At 35.3% G+C, this 20115-nt stretch overlaps 1 protein-coding gene and 1 long non-coding RNA gene across 4 annotated transcripts; both read right to left on the minus strand.

The window, feature by feature from the left end:
• Window positions 1-1642: 1642 nt before the first annotated feature.
• On the minus strand, window positions 1643-9920 carry LOC113345802 (glucuronokinase 1-like). Its single transcript, XM_026589473.1, has 6 exons — window positions 9572-9920; window positions 9333-9482; window positions 8311-8499; window positions 8101-8217; window positions 7725-7885; window positions 1643-2264 (listed from the first exon to the last, which is right to left on the minus strand). The coding sequence occupies exons 1-6, from the start codon at window positions 9773-9775 to the stop codon at window positions 2006-2008; spliced, it is 1080 nt and encodes a 359-aa protein (XP_026445258.1). The 5' UTR covers window positions 9776-9920; the 3' UTR covers window positions 1643-2005.
• A 5579-nt stretch (window positions 9921-15499) lies between these two features.
• LOC113345717 lies at window positions 15500-18360 on the minus strand. 3 transcript variants are annotated; one of them, XR_003358269.1, is made up of 6 exons: window positions 18176-18360; window positions 17979-18015; window positions 17372-17671; window positions 16644-16715; window positions 16161-16269; window positions 15500-15788 (listed from the first exon to the last, which is right to left on the minus strand). It is a non-coding gene; the product is annotated as an uncharacterized LOC113345717 (long non-coding RNA). The 3 variants fall into 3 exon arrangements; XR_003358268.1 differs by lacking the exon at window positions 16644-16715 and having other exon boundaries at window positions 18176-18353; XR_003358267.1 differs by lacking the exons at window positions 15500-15788; window positions 16644-16715 and having other exon boundaries at window positions 15795-16269; window positions 18176-18350.
• Between the last annotated feature and the right edge of the window lie 1755 nt (window positions 18361-20115).

The raw sequence follows: 20115 nt of genomic DNA on the forward strand, positions 1-20115 counted from the left end.
CATAACAGTCCGCCTGACGAAATTTTAATCATGTACCGTTGCGTCACAACACGGACTAAACCCAAAATTTGGTCTTTTTTTTGATCTTTGATCTTTGGTTTTGATCGCACCACTGCAGTTGCTCTAATATCTTTTAAAATAACAAAAAAATAGGCAGGAGAAAAAAACAATGGAAGGGTTATTTTGTCTTTTCAATATAAGGCGGGTAGGATAGGATAATTTCGAGCGTTACCCGTCACCCTACCCATTTAATGGCGGGTAAGAAATCTCTAACCGTCACCCTACCCGTCACATGGCGGGTAGGGTAGGATACGGTTAAAAATCTGACGGGTAGGATAGGATTGGCGAGTATGGGTAGGGTATGTACACCCCTAGCTGTAACTTACACATCCATGTAACAATTCTGGTTCCTTTTTCACTGCTTTAGTGATTCAGAACCATTTTTAATTAAATTTTCTTTTTCTCGTAAAAAAAAATAAATTTGGTCCTAAACTTTGAATTTTTGTTCTGAAAAATATGTACTATTTCTATTTTTTGTATCCCTCGAACTACTTGAGTACAAAATATTAGCCAATGATTATGTTACGCCGAACTTCAGAGTTGACAATAACATAGGAGTAATTATCGAGTCCCACGCGCATTAATGTCTGAGAAAACCGAGAGATAATCACTCTAGTCACACTGTTTCACGGTTGAATGTAATGTAAAAAAAAAAAAAAATTGAAAGGCAATGCCATTTACAATTTTTACAGTATAAGTTTTTTTAAAAAAATAAATAAATTGTAATTGTAATTGCGATTGTTTTTGTTTCTGCTCGACCAAAAAGCAGCAGAAAACAATCTAATGTACTGTTGATATAGCTAGGGAGGGTGTGGCATCTGTGTAGCACGTAAGGTATGCATGCAACTGTCCTCTTCCTCTTGCATTGGTTCACCTCAATCCCTCTTTGATTCTGTTTGCCAGCATCCGCACCATCAGTTCCTGTGAGATCGAACAGTCATCATATCCATCTTTCCATTGTCTACATGCGTGGATGTAGTAGCAGCTGGGGGCTGGCATGTGGACATCAACAATGGAACCGCACGAACTCCATTTCCCAAGCGGCGGCACCTGGCATTCCAACGAAACCATCATTCCGGTAGGCAGGTTAAATTTCATGGTATCCAAAAAAACAATTCCAAGCAACACCTGACTCCGATGAAAACTAACCATCAGAGAGCAATTCCACCAACTCCTGAGAGCAAGGGCTATGGGATAGACTGTTTTAGAGTCTATCCCTTTCAAAATGAAAGAGTTGTTTTAGATCAACTTTTTCGTTGTGAAAAAAAACGCCCAACCCCCATAGCCCTTGCTCTGAGACACTCAAGTGAAGCGACTCCACAGCCGCGCATAAGACACCCAAGTTGTAGCATACTATCACTGTTCCCTACATAGTTGGGCGTCAAAAGTTGAGGTTGAATTTCGAAGATAATGATTTTTATGTCCAACGCATGCAACCGCTTATGTTCACCTTTTTTTTTGTTTTTTTTTTCTTTCCTTTTTTTTTTCTTTTGCCAAGTCTAAAAGTTTATTAAAACAAAAAACCTAATTACAAGAATTATAAAGGGGCTCATGGGGCCCCACACCCATAAACCGAAGGGGATATAGAAATAACTTCCCTAAGAACCTAGAATACCCTTAATTACAATGTCATAGGCTCATAACTAAAATAAATAGCATTTCTAAAAAAAGAGAAAATAGCAAAAAGGCTAGATACCTAATTCCTCTTATTCATCTCAATTTTCCTAAACCAGAGAACTATATTGCTCAAAATCTTCTCAGATCTCTGCAGAACTCCTCTACTCAAGTAAAAATTCCTTGCAACAACTGCCAAATTAGATTTCAGAAGCAACAAAACTTTATAACATTTCTCCTTAAAAACTGTAAAAGAGTTATCAAAACTAAGCCGAAAACAAAGAGGACGTGTCAATTGAGGGTCCCATCTCAAAATTAGTAAGATAAATTTCTAGTTGGAAGGAACAGGAGGACATGCGCTATTGAGATCGACATCTTTTAGAAAGGATGGAACAACCGTAGCTGGCTGAATTATGAAACCTGCTTTCTGGCAAGCATCCTCTAGAAGTTTTACTTGTGAAGGTCCATCAGGACAGTAGGCAATAACTGCTCCCCCACTTCCAGTAAACTTCGATGCAGCTCCAACTCTTCTTGCCACTTCTACCATCTCTAGGTTCATCGATCCTAAAGCATCATCTCCAAACATGCGTCTGACGAACATGAATTTTAGTAAGTATATATTAATCGAAAGAAAACCAGAATAAAATAAATGAACATGTTATACTGAATGAAACAGTTCGACTATTTTTTAGAATAGAAAAAATTAAAAATGATATATTTACAATCCCTAACTAAAAAGATGTCATCAGAGATCAAACTCCGAATGTCCCTGCAATCGAAAAAAGTATCCATATTATTAGCACTGGAATTATCACTATTATCGCCACTATCAATATTTTTATCCCTATCGATCTTCACTTCCACTGGTATTTTCAATAGGACCAAGACTATCCATTCATTTACTTAGCCCATATCTATGTTTTAATTCCTCGTTAAACAACATTGAATGGAACCACCTTTTTTCCATAGACCTTGCCTGACCCCCTATTTGATGTAAATACAATAGATGAATAGTCATTTGATGAATATATCCACACGGAATAAGCATATAAATCCAATAGAATAATTAACTGATCACGGATGAGTCTTGGAAAAAAGGATTCTTTTTTTTTGTGGGAATCTCGACATCACTTCGCTATCAATGGAACCCTTTCTTCAATTAAAATAGAAAGAGAGGGTTATTCTTTGACGTGTTTCCGGATATTTGTAAACTAATTTTCCAGTGTATATCCAATTTCTGCAAGCAGCCTACTACTTCATTCTGGCAATGAGATTTTTAGGTTGTTTGTGTTAGACTTTTTTGTGTTTTGCGCAACAAATCTCTATTTGGTTAAACTAATCTTGTTTATACTATGTTAAGTCGGATTAGTTTTAATCCGCATTAAGGCATGTTTATGGTTTTAATCATGCATTAAGGACTATCTTAAGGTTAATGCTAGATAAGGTTGAGTCAAAGCATGACATGTCCTTTAGCTTGACATGTCATATGTGCTGTCAAATGTAGCCATGAAGTGTCATCCTACTCATGATGGAAAGGTTGGAGTTGACATGTGGCAAGCATGACTAGGACTCACTTCTAGCCTCATATGTTTTATAAAGCAAAATTAGTTTTCATCCACTATGAAGTAATGTGAGGAAATAGAAGTTGATAATAAGTCATGAAAGGTTAGGTGTCTTGAGTGTTTCTATTTCCTTGTTCTCATCTTGTTTTAGTATGAATCATATGTAGTGTTATAGCTATATGTGGTGCTTTTTCAGTGAGTTGATGAGTATGCTAATACTAGGTTCAAGTCTAATTTCAGCTTGTAGTGAGCTTATAAGATGTCTAGTAATAAAGCTTAAAGGTTAAGGAGCTGAAATTCCAACATTCAACTTCTATTTCCCCTAGTTATAACATATTCAGCAGCTAGGGTGATTGTATGGTTGAGGTTTTGGATTGTTTTCCTTCTAAGGTGGTAGTTCTTCTCATATGCGGTGATTCGGTACTTCATACTTGATGTTGTGGGGTTGTAAAATCGGTATAACAAGTATTGGAGCAGTTGTAGAAGATTTGTGTATCACAATCAAGGTTTGTTCACATCTGCGATGGATTTGGACTTCTCAAAATAGTGTTTTCTGTTCAAGTATAAGGTCTGAATTTTTTATGTTTTGAGAAATTGTAACTTGTACAATCTGTAGCTTTCATTACTCGACTAAGTGTTTCCAAAGTGATGCTCTGAGAGTATGTGGAAGTGTTTTAATGAGAATTATGTGATTTTGGAGGTTCGTTTTGATTCATTCAGAAATTGTAAACACGAATCTTGCCCAAAGGTGTTCTGTGTTTATGAAATTTGATGTGAATCAAGTCTCATATGAGTGAAAGCTTTTCATATGAGAATTTATTCTTAAACTTATTAGGACTCATTGTATGTCGTAATTTCTGCCCAAAGGTAATTTGCGATGATACGGAGTCTTGTTTTGAGTTTAAGATGTTATTGTTCTTGCTTATTGATATGCTGTCTATATGGTTTGTTATAGTATAGCAATATAAAGTGATAATAAGCATGTACGTGGTGTGCTTGAATCTGAATTTCAGTGGAATTGTGATTTATCATCAAGTTTATTCCATATTATGTTTGAATCTGAAATACAGTGGGAGTGATATTTGTAGCTTGATTATAGCTTGTTTATCATCATTCTTACATTCTTGTGAGGTTTGTATGCTTATAAAGTAGTCTCTAGTTTGAGATGAAGCATATTATGGTTAAAGTCAATGAGAATATGTTGTTTATGGCTTTACCATCATATTTGTTTCCTTAATTTTGTAAGTTGTTATATGCTCATAAAGTGGTCTCTGGTAGGAGACATAGTTCTCATTCGATATCATTAATGTCCTAAAGTTCTTGGTCTCATGATGAATACGAGCATAGTGCTTAATTCGAGCAAGAAAATGGGGATGTCATCAAGGAGAAAAAGCGGGTGGCGTAAGAGCGTATGTAGTGCTGCTTGTATGGCTTAAAGCCAAGCCAATAAAGTTATAAGTGCAATTTAGTTGGCATAAGGCTAAGCCAAATGAAGTTTTTGAAGTTCAGTTTGTTTTTGGCGTAAAGTCAAGCCAATAAAATGTTTCCTGTTTTGAAAAATAAAATGTTTTACTTGAGAATGGTAGGCCGTCTAGTTTTCTGATTATAGAAATGGCTTACGCATCTTAAATGTGACGTGTATATAGTCGAAGGCTAGCGTACTATTTGACTCGGGTGTGCGGCTAGCACAATAAGTTTCTGATAAAAGTTTTTGTTGCTTAAACAAGTGGGAGATGTTAGACTTTTTTGTGTTTTCCGCAACAAATCTCCATTTGGTTAAATTAATCTTGTTTATATTATGTAAAGTCGGATTAGTCTTAATCCGCATTAAGGCATGTTTATGGTTTTAATCATGCATTAAAGACTAGCTTAAGGTTAATGCTAGATAAGGTTGAGTCAAAGCATGACATGTCCTTTAGCTTGACATGTTATATGTGCTGTCCAATGTAGCCATGAAGTGTCATCCTACTCATGATGGAAAGGTTGGAGTTGACATGTGGCAAGCATGACTAGGAAATAAAGCAAAATCAGTTTTCATCCATTATGAAGTAATTTGAGGAAATAGAAGTTGATAATAAGTCATGAAAGGTTAGGTGTCTTGAGTGTTTCTATTTCCTTGTTCTCATCTTGTTTTAGTATGAATCATATGTAGTGTTATAGCTATATGTGGTGCTTTTTCAGTGAGTTGATGAGTATGCTAATACTAGGTTCAAGTCTAATTTCAGCTTGTAGTGAGCTTATAAGATGTCTAGTAATAAAGCTTAAAGGTTAAGGAGCTGAAATTCCAACATTCAACTTCTATTTCCCCTAGTTATAACATATTCAGCAGCTAGGGTGATTGTATGGTTGAGGTTTTGGATTGTTTTCCTTCTAAGGTGGTAGTTCTTCTCATATGCGGTGATTCGGTACTTCATACTTGATGTTGTGGGGTTGTAAAATCGGTATAACAAGTATTGGAGCAGTTGTAGAAGATTTGTGTATCACAATCAAGGTTTGTTCACATCTGCGATGGATTTGGACTTCTCAAAATAGTGTTTTCTGTTCAAGTATAAGGTCTGAATTTTTTATGTTTTGAGAAATTGTAACTTGTACAATCTGTAGCTTTCATTACTCGACTAAGTGTTTCCAAAGTGATGCTCTGAGAGTATGTGGAAGTGTTTTAATGAGAATTATGTGATTTTGGAGGTTCGTTTTGATTCATTCAGAAATTGTAAACACGAATCTTGCCCAAAGGTGTTCTGTGTTTATGAAATTTGATGTGAATCAAGTCTCATATGAGTGAAAGCTTTTCATATGAGAATTTATTCTTAAACTTATTAGGACTCATTGTATGTCGTAATTTCTGCCCAAAGGTAATTTGCGATGATACGGAGTCTTGTTTTGAGTTTAAGATGTTATTGTTCTTGCTTATTGATATGCTGTCTATATGGTTTGTTATAGTATAGCAATATAAAGTGATAATAAGCATGTACGTGGTGTGCTTGAATCTGAATTTCAGTGGAATTGTGATTTATCATCAAGTTTATTCCATATTATGTTTGAATCTGAAATACAGTGGGAGTGATATTTGTAGCTTGATTATAGCTTGTTTATCATCATTCTTACATTCTTGTGAGGTTTGTATGCTTATAAAGTAGTCTCTAGTTTGAGATGAAGCATATTATGGTTAAAGTCAATGAGAATATGTTGTTTATGGCTTTACCATCATATTTGTTTCCTTAATTTTGTAAGTTGTTATATGCTCATAAAGTGGTCTCTGGTAGGAGACATAGTTCTCATTCGATATCATTAATGTCCTAAAGTTCTTGGTCTCATGATGAATACGAGCATAGTGCTTAATTCGAGCAAGAAAATGGGGATGTCATCAAGGAGAAAAAGCGGGTGGCGTAAGAGCGTATGTAGTGCTGCTTGTATGGCTTAAAGCCAAGCCAATAAAGTTATAAGTGCAATTTAGTTGGCATAAGGCTAAGCCAAATGAAGTTTTTGAAGTTCAGTTTGTTTTTGGCGTAAAGTCAAGCCAATAAAATGTTTCCTGTTTTGAAAAATAAAATGTTTTACTTGAGAATGGTAGGCCGTCTAGTTTTCTGATTATAGAAATGGCTTACGCATCTTAAATGTGACGTGTATATAGTCGAAGGCTAGCGTACTATTTGACTCGGGTGTGCGGCTAGCACAATAAGTTTCTGATAAAAGTTTTTGTTGCTTAAACAAGTGGGAGATGTTAGACTTTTTTGTGTTTTCCGCAACAAATCTCCATTTGGTTAAATTAATCTTGTTTATATTATGTAAAGTCGGATTAGTCTTAATCCGCATTAAGGCATGTTTATGGTTTTAATCATGCATTAAAGACTAGCTTAAGGTTAATGCTAGATAAGGTTGAGTCAAAGCATGACATGTCCTTTAGCTTGACATGTTATATGTGCTGTCCAATGTAGCCATGAAGTGTCATCCTACTCATGATGGAAAGGTTGGAGTTGACATGTGGCAAGCATGACTAGGAAATAAAGCAAAATCAGTTTTCATCCATTATGAAGTAATTTGAGGAAATAGAAGTTGATAATAAGTCATGAAAGGTTAGGTGTCTTGAGTGTTTCTATTTCCTTGTTCTCATCTTGTTTTAGTATGAATCATATGTAGTGTTATAGCTATATGTGGTGCTTTTTCAGTGAGTTGATGAGTATGCTAATACTAGGTTCAAGTCTAATTTCAGCTTGTAGTGAGCTTATAAGATGTCTAGTGGTGAAGCATAAAGGTTAAGGAGCTGAAATTCCAACAGTTTGATCAGGTTGTCTTAAACGTATTACACTGTCAACCCAACATTGCCTACTTTGTGTTCTTCTGTTATCTCAAGACTCGTCTCGTCCAAAACAACTTGGTGGTATTTTCACCCATGTATTCATATGAAATGGAGTTCTCTCAGCTAAAGATGGATATTACACTTGGCAGTACCTATTAGATGAATTAGTTAGGTCTGGTGTAGGTTTTTACCTTCGGATATCAAAATTACGATTCATGAGCTCTGCGAATTTGGTGTAGTCCTTCTCAAGCAAGGCTGTTCGACCCTCTAAAGCTATATCTGCAACCTCGGTCATTGATGATATTATGAATTCGTCGCCATTAAGCCACCTTTGGCTAACAGTGCTGTGTACCTGTCAGAAAACACTATGCAGACTTGAGCATATATGTATTTTTCTTGATTGTTACATTGGCATAAATTCAGAACAGTAAAACTACTAGATTCTATCATCCACAAGAGTTCAAACCCAAAGATATTGATCTTGCAACAACTTCGCCAGTAAAGAGACTTTAGTAAGTGCAAATAATAGATGGATGATCGAATGGCAAAACATTATGGGAGACTTACCTTTCCCGAGTCACTGGGGTTTTCAGCATAAATGAGATAGAGAGGAGGAAGAAGACCAATTTCCATTGGAGTATACTTGCCATGCCCCAATTTGTCCATGGACTCTTTGTCAAAATCCTGCACAACCAAATTAGAGCGCTTAATGGAATTATCAACATAAACAATATGCCATGTAAATACTAATGAATTTAGATTCCTAAAAATCAATACCATATAAACTAGTCCACCATACACCTGAGCTACACGATCTTGGAGCCCAGCAACAATACCGAGCTCCCTTTCTGCCGACAGAATCAAGTTGGGCCTGATCTCTACTTCAATGATATGCCTCACATTGTAGAAATCAAGAAAGCAATTTAGGGCAGCACATACAATAGCACTGGAGCCTGAAAGTCCTGTCTGAAACGTCAAAACAGTTCAAATAAGCAATAAAAACCAGATCCTTATAATATTAAGGAGCAACTTGTGAAGCTAAGGTACATATATTTTTTTATGACCAACAAACAGTTACTCATGCCATGGAAAACTACCATGATTTCATTAATACTAAAAATTAATCAAATCATCTTATTATTGGAACCAAACAATTCAAATGGACAACGAGTTATGTAGACGAATGAATTTTGTGCTTCATAAAACAGTATCTATATGTATACAGGAACATATATGAGCAGAAAACACAACAATTGCACAGGGCAGTTCACAACTGCAACTTTACAATCAATTCCATAATATGTTAACTATGTTACTCTACTTTATGCCCTTTATTCTGACTGCAGGATGGACTTTCCAAGTAAACTAACACCTGCTTATGTGATTTGCTAACTTTGAATCACAAGGTACTCATAATGGGAACCCAAGAAAGTTAAACTGCTCTCATCCATTTACCCGCTAACATAGAGATGAGAGGTCCACTAGGGATCGTAAATTGCTCGGGAGAGAACTATGCTTCTTTAGTCTCTCAGGGACCTATCTTGTCACTTTGACTTGGTCCAAATTTGCAGAATGTCTATAGTCTACATAATACTACATGTTTCTCATCCTGAAGTCTACTTTTTTTATTTATTTATCATTACAAAACGCCCCCTCCTGAAGTCTACATGTATATGCATTCCTTAAAGAAAACCAAGAAACCAGAATTTTCATCTTTACATTTCTATCAAACTAAGATAGCAAAATCCAGTCACCGTGACAAGGAAAAAAGTAAAAGTCGGATCACTTGAAAGTTTTACCTGGCGAGGTATATTTGTATCGTAGGATAATGTGAAATTTCCATCATTAAGCTCGATCTTGTTCTCCTTACAATACCTATAAAAAACCTTACAAATAGCCATAAGCAAGCGAACTCCTCCATAATAACCTTCATTTTCCAACCTGCCTACCTACACGACAATAAGTTTTATGCTTCAATATTACAAACACCATTAAATTCAACATTAACCAAATACAATCAAGGCCAAAAGGCACAGACCAAATGATCGAGGGAATCGAACTGAACGAGATCATTAGTCGGATGAGGTTGAATAATCAGATCTTTAGACGGTTCTAATCGAACAATAGCCCAGAAATTCCCAAGACTAAATGAAATTGTACGACCAAAGTATACATCGCTTGGATTCCCAAGAAGACCAACTCTGGCAAAAGATTTGTGTTCGATGAACGAAGATTCTGTCATTTCTAATGATCCTTCCTCGGCAAATGATAGTTCCTTCAGCTATTTCCTGGATTTGAAGATTACACAATTCACAATTCAAATGACTAATCAACCCCTATCCGGTTTTACCTGAGGATCGAAAAGGCAACCCTGGCAGAATTTACGAGATACACGGGAAAATGGAGATGTAACATTTACAGTAATGTGTAATGTAACCAGTATCTTGGCCGTGCGTTGCACGGGACTAACTCTCATTTTGTAATTCGTGTAATTATATTATTTTCCTTTAATAAATCATTTTGACCCAGCAAAAAAAAAAAGGTTGCATGGGACTAACTTAATAATATTATCAATTTATCATTTGTTTTTTTTGTTTTTTTGGTAAAGGGGCATTCCGAGAAACTAAAAAGATGGTACTGCTTATATTATCATTTGTGCAATATAAAGATATGCCTTTCCTTTTTTGTTAAAATGTAATATTAGCAAGTCGGATAGTTGTACCTGCGGAAGTGTAGAGGTTCGCAGAGCATTAGCATATCGGCCTACCTATTTGGGACGACTAATCTTTTGCAATCTTCATCAAATTTTGGAGTTGGTAACTGACACGGCACACTATTAAGTATTAGCATCAAAAGGCTACACAATTCACCGCCTCTTTCTCATTAAGTACGTACTCAAATAATGAAACAACTATTAAGTTAAGAGCAGTGCTGCCCGGCGCAGCTCAGTTTAATAAGCAAACAACTTGTGGGGCGTTGGATCATTTTACCTACCGTTAGATTAATAGCCATTTTAGTTTTCCACTTAAAATACAGCTGGTTAACTTGTGTAATTAAAAATAGGTCCCTTATTTTATTAAACAAAATAGAAGCCATCCCCACAAGTGCCATAAAAACTGAAAACAATATCGCCTTCCTCCTCCCAATTATCAGCAGACAAAAGATGCGACCAATGAACCCTAAAATTTTGTGAAGAGAAAGACAAAAGACCAAATTTCATGTCGCTTAATTTGATCATCATACAATAAGCTCACAATCGTAGACCCTATAATACCCAGACGGAAACTGAAATGGACATTACAAGAAGAAGCAGCCTTAAAATCTGGTGTTAACAAACATGGAGCGGGGAATGGAAAAACATTGTGACAGATCCTGAATTTGGTCCTTGTGTTGTTTCCCATACCAGTGTTGACTTCAGGGTAAACTCTATCATTCTCAATTCCATCAAATTTAATGATCTTTGAGGGATTTTGTATTTCCTGAAAATTGGTCATTGCTTCTGAATCTCCCTAATAATCATTTCTGTGGTGTTAATGTTTTACACATGAAAAATGGAGGAATATGACTTGTGAGAGTTCTTATAGACCAAAAGTTAAGTTGGTACCAACAACAACATGCTCCAAGACTACAAAAAGGTAAATTAAGAAGCCGGAATTTACAACTTATGCTTATGCTGCTCTATGTGTTGTTTATGCTTATGCAGTGGAGTTTTTAGAGACATTTTTTCCCTATACACTTCTATTATTAAGAGTGATGACATGCGGCACCAATCACGTCAATTAGTCAAATGAATGAATTTGATCTTAATGTTGATCTTACGGGTACAAGCATATATGTTGATCTCATTGGTTATGGTCACTAATTAATATATTTTTATGGGATGCAGGATTCACTTGTTTGAATGTATATAAGGTTCCTTTGAGAGATGAGCATAAGTTCTTGAAGAATTTTAATGCCGGTATTATTAGTACGCTTCCATCCAAGCCCATTTCTGTTACCGAGGATGGAAGAAGATGCTTGTTATTAGTATTATGAAGAAGAACTAAAGAGAAATTAAGTTATGCAGTTCATATTTTGTAGCCGTGAAAGTTATGTCGTTCATGTTTTTTTTAGTTTTTGCAGTCATGGAAGTGACGCAGTTATGTAGATTTTGGTCGGTTTGGTAAGACAAATGTGTCTAAATCGTAATTGGTTTTGAGAACTTAAGAAAAAAAATCCAAAATTGTTTTCATGTTGGGTGTTTTCGATCCTTTGTACATGTTAGCAATTATGTTTTACGACTCTTGCTCCTATAAGCCAGTTATCTTTTTTTTTTGCTGCAACATAGACTTGTTTGTACGAAACACAAAATCAAGTTTAACACTAATGATGGCGTCCCCTTGCTAGCAGCTTGCCCTTATGTCTGTCTAAGATGGTAACAGTTGACGAAGGGTCTGAAAACGGATAATTCATAACTAAGAAAAGGGTACAATACGAAATGGTTATAAACTAAAAGGACCTAATTCTAAAAACTAAAACTTGACAGCTATATTTCAACAGGGAAACTAAAATGGCTTTAATCCAACGGTGGGTAAAATTATCCAACGCCCCCATAATCTGTTTTGCTTATTTAATTGAAGGTACTGAAAATAATTAAGTTTCTGAAACATTGGGTCCAAATTTGAACATTTATTTCATTGAAAACTGACAACACATTCAATAAGCTTACCTACCGCCCTAAAAAACCAATACTATAAGAAACATCTAAAACATTAAGGTATTGTGGTGAAACATTTGCAAAGATTACAACAATCATTCTCAAAATACTGATAGTCGTTAAATTTCTCAAACTCCCTCGTTTGGTCTACATAATCATTATTATGTGGACCGCGTTGTCGTTTCAAGTCTTCAAAACACTTACTCCCCTACCCCGCGTTGTACCAATTGCAATTCAATATACAAAGGACATGGATACGAAATTTACACAACCAAAAGGGAGGTTTGGCCTTCCACAACAGCAATGAGCCCTTCAAACTTGCGACAATCAAGTATACTAATTGGTTTAACTTAAACTTAAGGTTGCTGCGGTGATAAAACAATAACTGCCTCTTATGTTAGGAGGTGATGATATTAACAACATGTTCGTTTCAAGGAATTGGATTCCCCGGTGATGATATTAACAACATGTTCGTTTCAAGGAATTGGATTCCGAGGAAAGGGAATGCACCCAATTTCTTGAACCGAACTGTGCAAATGAACTTTTTGTAATTAAGAATTTTGATTCCTAGAAATCCAATTCACTCCACAATAGTAGAATTCCATTGCATTGGTCCAATAGTGCAATGAAATTGGATTCCGGGGTAAAAACAAAGATAATTGAATCACCTCAACCGAACATGAATTTTTAGGATTTGAATTGCATTCCTTGGAATCCAATTCCAAAAATTGGGTTACCCAATTGAATTCTTAGATTTCAAATTCTCCCAACAGAACCGACTGTAAAGGTAATCATAAAGCTCATTTTATTTGGTCCATGTAGTGTAATCATTGACTTGAATAGACAATTATCATTATGGATGCCTGATCACTTGGTTACCATGAAACTACTTTGGCGCACGCAATGAAACACCTTTTATCGCTTGTTAGGACCTTTTTGCGTCTTAGAGCAACTGCAGTGGTGCGAGTATAACCAAAGATCAAAGACCAAAAAAAACGACCAAATTTGAGTTTAGTCTGGTGTGTGACGCTACGGGTGGAAGACTAAATTTGATCGAGCGTAACACTGTGCATTCGCCTGATGTGGGGCGTGTGACTATACGTCCGCCCGTTGTTTTATAAAAAAAAAAAAAAAAAATTGGGGCGGAGGATTAAATCTCCGCCCGTCCCACTAATATTTCAAAGTCATTTTATGGGGCGGAGGTGTAAAGCCCCGCCCCATACAAAATTGAAAAAAAAATGAATCGCGCGGAGATTAAAAACACGCCTGGTGTGGGGCGTAAACTAAATGTATGCCTGGTGTGGGACGTAGCCTTCAGGTCCCGCGCGATCAAATTTGGGTTTAGTCTTGGTCCCAGACCAAATATAGTCTGGGATTTAATCGATGGTCAGGATTTAATCGATAGTCCGTCCCACTACGTCTCGTTAATAAACCAAATATTTGGGTTTAGTCGCCCACTGTGGATGCTCTTAGTGACAATCTTTAATATGGAGATATATTACCAAATTTTCCAAGTCACATTTTGTCTCTTAACGAACCTCTTATGCACTACCACATTAAGGCACCTCTAGCACCGGAGGTTTTCCGCCTTTCTTCTTTTGCAAGAAGTCTTACTGCTCGATGATTTGTTTGGTGTGAGTGAACTCCTATTCACTTTTTCTTAGCATATCGCAAGCAGTGGGAATCTAATTTTAAGATATTATTGCTGCAACAACCAATAATGATAAACTTCAATCGAATTCAGCCAAAAATGAACCTTTTGCTGCTTAACAGACCTTTTCCTGATATAATGCAGTAAACCAAGAACTTCCGTGAATTGTTGAAAGGAACGGTGAGGTAATTTATTCTACCTACTGTAAATTCCGCATCTTAATCACCTACCTCCTGTAGAAGTTTGTACATATAAAAAATGATTCCTTTAATACCAATTGGTTCAAATACTTGAGAAGTGATAATGGCGCTCAATTCAATTGAAAATGTTTTGTAATTGCTCCTTTACCGTGTTCCGGTAGAAACCTCCTTTGCATCATTTGTGTTGATTTGTTTCCCTGATATCAGAAGAAAAAAAACACATCATCACTTAGAAAAAGCAAGAGATATAAACCACAAAACCCCATGAAATCGACGAATAAGAAACTCTGCAAATGATGTGATAGGATCTAATGCAAAGGTTAGTAGGTACATGCTGGCTGAAAATATATGTTTGCAAGGTTAGCAGGTACATACTGGCTGAAAATATACTACCATCTCCGAGAAACATGTTTGCCATCACCCGCAGCATTATTATCTCCACCAAATATCATCCTTGGTGACTATCCTCTATCACAGGGCATTTGAATTGAATAAAAAGATTAACGTATTTCAGATACACGAATGCTGAAACAATCATACATAATAGGAAAATTAGATTCATTTATAGTGTTCATATTTTATTAACCAAAAGGATGTATCCACTTTATCATAAGGATGTATCTACTTTATCAATCAGAATTGGCTTTTACTAACTACTAATAGCATCAATGTAATTGTTAAATATGTAAATGAGGAGGTTATCTCTATATTTTCATTATGTGGCTCACTCACTCATTAAGCGGCCTAGTGGCAACGTATATATGGTATGTCTGGCTCAATTTCAGGCTTTATTATTTGTTCTTACCAAGCCTCACTGGGATCATCGTCTGCATTCATTTTCTTTCATTCATCAGCTTATTTTTCGTATGCTCGTTAGAATATAACCCGTGCCGTAATGCCCGGGATTGAGTTGGTGTTACTATAAAATGAGACATTAACTCATGTAATGTATTTAAGCATTCTTAAGTGATATTGGGAGCATTTTCTTATATATTTTTTTCCGGACAACATATGGATGTAGCGGTCATATGAAGGTGGACGAGATAGTTTGCAATCTGGACCTTTAAAGCCCAAGATTCCAAGTCTGATAAGAAATTTGTGCTAATATGATTTTGTTGGCTGCATTTTTAAGAGCTCAATAATTGGATTTCTTTTTACAGAGCCTCCCTTGGTATTGTGGATAAATCGAATGTTTCGTTATAATTTCATTGTATAAATGGGGTATGATAAAAGGTTGAACACACTAATGCATAACAAGAACATAAAAGGTCGACGACACATTTGCCTTTGGTGTCAGAAGCACCCTGCTGGTTCCATTTTTTTTTTTGATCAGACGATGGTTCCAAATTTCTCTTTGCTTTTATTATTGTTGTTTGATAGCACTGTTAAAAGAAAATTTTCCCACAGACCCATAAACAAATAAGCTCGCACAAAAAATTCAAATTGTCCGACTGCGTGGGCGCTGCAACTATTCTAAATCGTGAACAACTTTATTCAAAAGGAAAAACTTCAACTAAGTATGTTCACATAATGTACAATCTAAAAATTAGCACTATATGGAAACCGGCACCATTACTGATTAATGCCAACCACAACTGAGAATTAGGAGAAAAAAATGCAACGGTAATACTTCAAGCTCAGAAAGAAGTGCCAAGTTTAAGGAGGATTCTCTTGGATGATGCATTATTTATATACGTTTCGTTCACCCCTGCAAATAATTTTTCAAATCACGTAAAATGATTTTTCTATGAAATTCTATATATGTGCTCACTAACCCTGAAATTCGAATAAAATATATTGATTTTCAAGAAAAAACGCAAAGCATATCCCAGTACCTATAGGGGAAATGTACAGAGCCAAGATTTACATGTAACAACCAATTACAAAATTTTCTTAGTTCCCAACAACAAAGAATCGGATCACAATTGGGAGTGACTCAAAATCTAATGGTACCCGTTAGAAATAGGGTGCACCGTGGAAGTAATATGTATCGCAAACAAAAAAGGAAGGAGCTTAAAATCTGACAAAATTTTGAGCAGCCAAGTACAAATGTAAACAGGGGTCATACCAGACATCATACCTTGGATCCAAGCGAATGCCACGATCAATAAGGCCACTGAAACCAAAAGGAAGAAGAGAAAAGCACATTTGAAATCCCTAGGGTGGATGTATGAATAGGTTCCTCCTATCTGCAGTTTTCAAGTAGCACTTGATCATATCATCAACCATTAATTACTTCCAATTGGCTGTAAAAATATTTGATGAGCAATAAAAAATGGTAGGCGCATGTACTGACGTGCCTAGACTCGACAACATACAACAAAAGAACTTCAATTACAAATTGCTCTGAGATTTAACACTCATCTCAAAGAAACAAAAGAAGGTAAACAAGGAAATAACTGTTATCCTTATGCATGGTCTATTTAAAAGCAACTAAAATTGATATGCACAAACAACTTCAGAAAACAGTACAACAAAACCAAATACAAATTCAAGAAAAATTAATTCAAATACAAATTATGCATCAACAAAGTCATCCAGAATGAAAACTCAGCCAGATTACCCTTCAATAACAGTGACCTCATACGAATGGTAACTCGAGATGGATGGCATCCCTCAATGTACAGACAAAAATCTGCAACAATATATCCATCAGTTTTTTTGTAAGTCATAACTCTCCATGTGCATAAAGAACATAACGGTCGAATTTTTTTTTGGTCAGTCACCATTTAGACTAAAGCATCAGTAGGTCGTGTTTAACATTGGAAGGTATTCTTACGCTCAGTTGCAAAATGAATTGGGCATTTAGGGAAGTCATATTTTTACTTGGCGAAAGTTCAAAGCATTCTCTATCTATTTATATACTTCATGAAAGTTGTAGTTATGGAAAAGCTATATGAATCGAACTTCCAATGCTTATTAAATATTTCGTTCTTATATGTATGAATTAAAACTCTATATATTCTTAATTTAAGGATCATCTAATATATGAACGTGGATACATAGAAATAGACAGCCAGATGACTCAAGTAAGAAATATTCTTATGTGAAAGCCCCAGGATACTGCTGTTTCACAGGAGCTAATTGGTAGATGGAGGTTTCGACAATGGTGATACATGATAATTCTCTAAATTCTCATAGGATACCAAGCTCGTCATCTCAAAGGAATTTTTTTTAAAGCTCTCTACAAACAAAATATGCAATTTTGCTATAAAAAATTGAACCTAACTAAATATCATTTAAATAACAACACCTTCACAACAGAGATAATTAAAACTTATCATGAAATACCTTTGAATATTGAAGCTTCTCATCAGTTGAGAGGCCTTAATTTATTTCCTCACATATTTCATCTCAGGGATTGCTGAGTTATTATGATTCACTGCTTGTGAAGAAACATTTGATGATCAGATTTTCTTCCACAAAACCAATGGACCCAGTTCTATTTTGGTTTCCCAGGTGTTGGCGCATCAGAACCTATCCAACATGCAATAATACTCGCTGAACGTCATCTAGAATCAACTTTTCCATCTAATAGTTTCTTTATCCATCCACGGCTTCTCTTAGTAGAACCCTTCTGCGAGTAAAAAACTACAACAACAAAGAGTAGTCTAATCAAACTTAACACATACACTTTCTACAAAAACTCGTCTTATATAGTAAACAATTTCAGCAGCATCATACAACGGAAATGAAAGTTCCACCATGGAGGTATAACATGTGACGCACAAAATCCAAGAGAAACACAGACAAAAATAGTTTAAACTAAAACCAAAATCCTAAAGAAACAAAGATAGAGATGGTTCAAATTTGCAAACTATAGAATCAAAATCCAACATATAATGATCTCCAAATTAAAATTAAGTTTGGAACCAAAATATGGAAATACAAATCTTACACATGTATGGAGGTGAGTTTAGTTATTCCACCATCTTCTGCAATCAATACATATATATTAGAGAAATCAATTCGTTATAGAACATCACAAACCCAAAAAGAGAGGAAGCTTTGTGTTATGATAAAATAAAAAAAAAAGAGTTTGAGAGTAAACAAAAACAGCAAAAATGCAAACATGAATTAAAATGAGACATTTACCTTGAATCAAATCAATTTTGCAGATTATTTTCTACAAACCCGCCGAGAAGATTTGCAAGATAGCATGTATGCATGTGGTTTATCGGGTTTATGTAGACGAACAATTCAAGGGATTGGTGGTGTTAATAGGTTATTTATTTTTGTAACGTATGAATAATTGATTTGATTGTTGAGGTAGGAATTTAATTGCGGAAATACTGTTGAAAACCTGGAGGAGAAGAACTTTAAATAAAACAAACCCTAGGGAAAACGTAAAATAACAACATGGACGGTCAAAAAATACATTGATTACCATTGAATAAAATTATGCTCAATACACGCTCAGCCATTCCAAGCCATAGGATTCGATCATAAAAGAGGGAAGAATTCTGAACCACGATTTGTCTTTCACTTTTGAGAGCAAATGCCGTCCGTGGATCACAATAAAACACCCATTCACCACCATCGGATTAGCAAAAACACATTTGTTTGTGTAAGATAGATTTTAACGTAGTTGCAACATTTAATGTAGTATTTCTTAGTCACAAATTTCCTTTGAGTTCTGAGAAATGAGACAAATGTAACAAAACACCAAACCTCATGTCACTTTTAGAGTGGGCTTAGCTTTGCCTCCAATTCCATAATACATATCTTGTAAACTCAACCATCATTCACAAACTAAAGATTAGTTATATGAGAGAGCAGGCTAATATAAACAAAAACATAAATAAAATGCTTAGAAGTTCGAACACCATTGAGGTGCATAAAAAAAGAAAAGGGCAAACAAAACCAAAGATGTAAAGGATTAACCTTGAGTATAAAAGTATGTAAAATAAGCTATGATTATTTATAGTGTGAATCAATCATGTGATCCTAATCTATTATCACCTGCAATGCCAAAAATAAAATAAAAAAGTAAAATAATAATGTGACAAAAATAGAAAATTGGGTTTCTTAAGTTACCTCTTAATGCTGTGTATGATATATCACAAAGGCAAGTCTAAAAAAATTAGAGAATTGGATCTATACATTAATGATTTTCCTCAGAAAAATAAGTTTCAAATAGAAATTAGTTTTGAAACCTTAACTCTCTGATCAGAAAAGAGACTACGACCTCTACGACATCTTTTCAGTGTAGGAATTTACCCAATAGACATGGTTCAGGATCAAGAGCATTGAAAAACTCGAAAATCAGAAAGAAAAAGAATGGAGGAAGAAGTAATGCGTTTTAAGTTTTAACTTAGGGTTTTAGTATTTTTATTGGAATTGAAAAACGAAAAAATATGATTAGATAACCACCCACCCTGTGGTGCTAAAAATAAATATCGAAAATCATGGAAACTCTCGATTCTTATTGGTCGAGGGCCAGAATCTCTAGAATTCAATCTTTTGGCCTAACTTTCAATGTGAGGCTAATACAAACAAAAACATAAATAAAATGCTTTGAAGTTCGAACACCATTGAGGTGCATGAAAAAATAAGAGGGCAAACAAAACCAAAGATGTAAAAGATTAACCTTGAGTAGAAAAGTATGTAAAATAAGCTATGATTATTTATAGTGTGAATCAATCATGTGATCCTAATCTATTATCACCTGCAATGCCAATAACAAAATAAAAAAGTAAAACAATAATGTAACAAAAATAGGAAATTGGGTTTCTTAAGTTACCTCTTGATGTTGTGTATGATATATCACAGAGGCAAGTCTGAAAAAAATATGGATGTGGAATTTATATTAATGATTTTCCTCAGAAAAATAAGTTTCAAATAAAAATTAGTTTTGAAACCTTAACTCTCTGATCAGAAAGAGACTACGACCTCTACGACATCTTTTCAGTGTAGGAATTTACCCAATAGACATGGTTCAGGATCAAGAGCATTGAAAAACTCGAAAATCAGAAAGAAAAAGAATGGAGGAAGAAGTAATGCGTTTTAAGTTTTAACTTAGGGTTTTAGTATTT

This window comes from Papaver somniferum, unplaced genomic scaffold (genome assembly GCF_003573695.1).
Source record: "Papaver somniferum cultivar HN1 unplaced genomic scaffold, ASM357369v1 unplaced-scaffold_83, whole genome shotgun sequence".
In the NCBI taxonomy this organism is placed as follows: domain Eukaryota; kingdom Viridiplantae; phylum Streptophyta; class Magnoliopsida; order Ranunculales; family Papaveraceae; genus Papaver; species Papaver somniferum.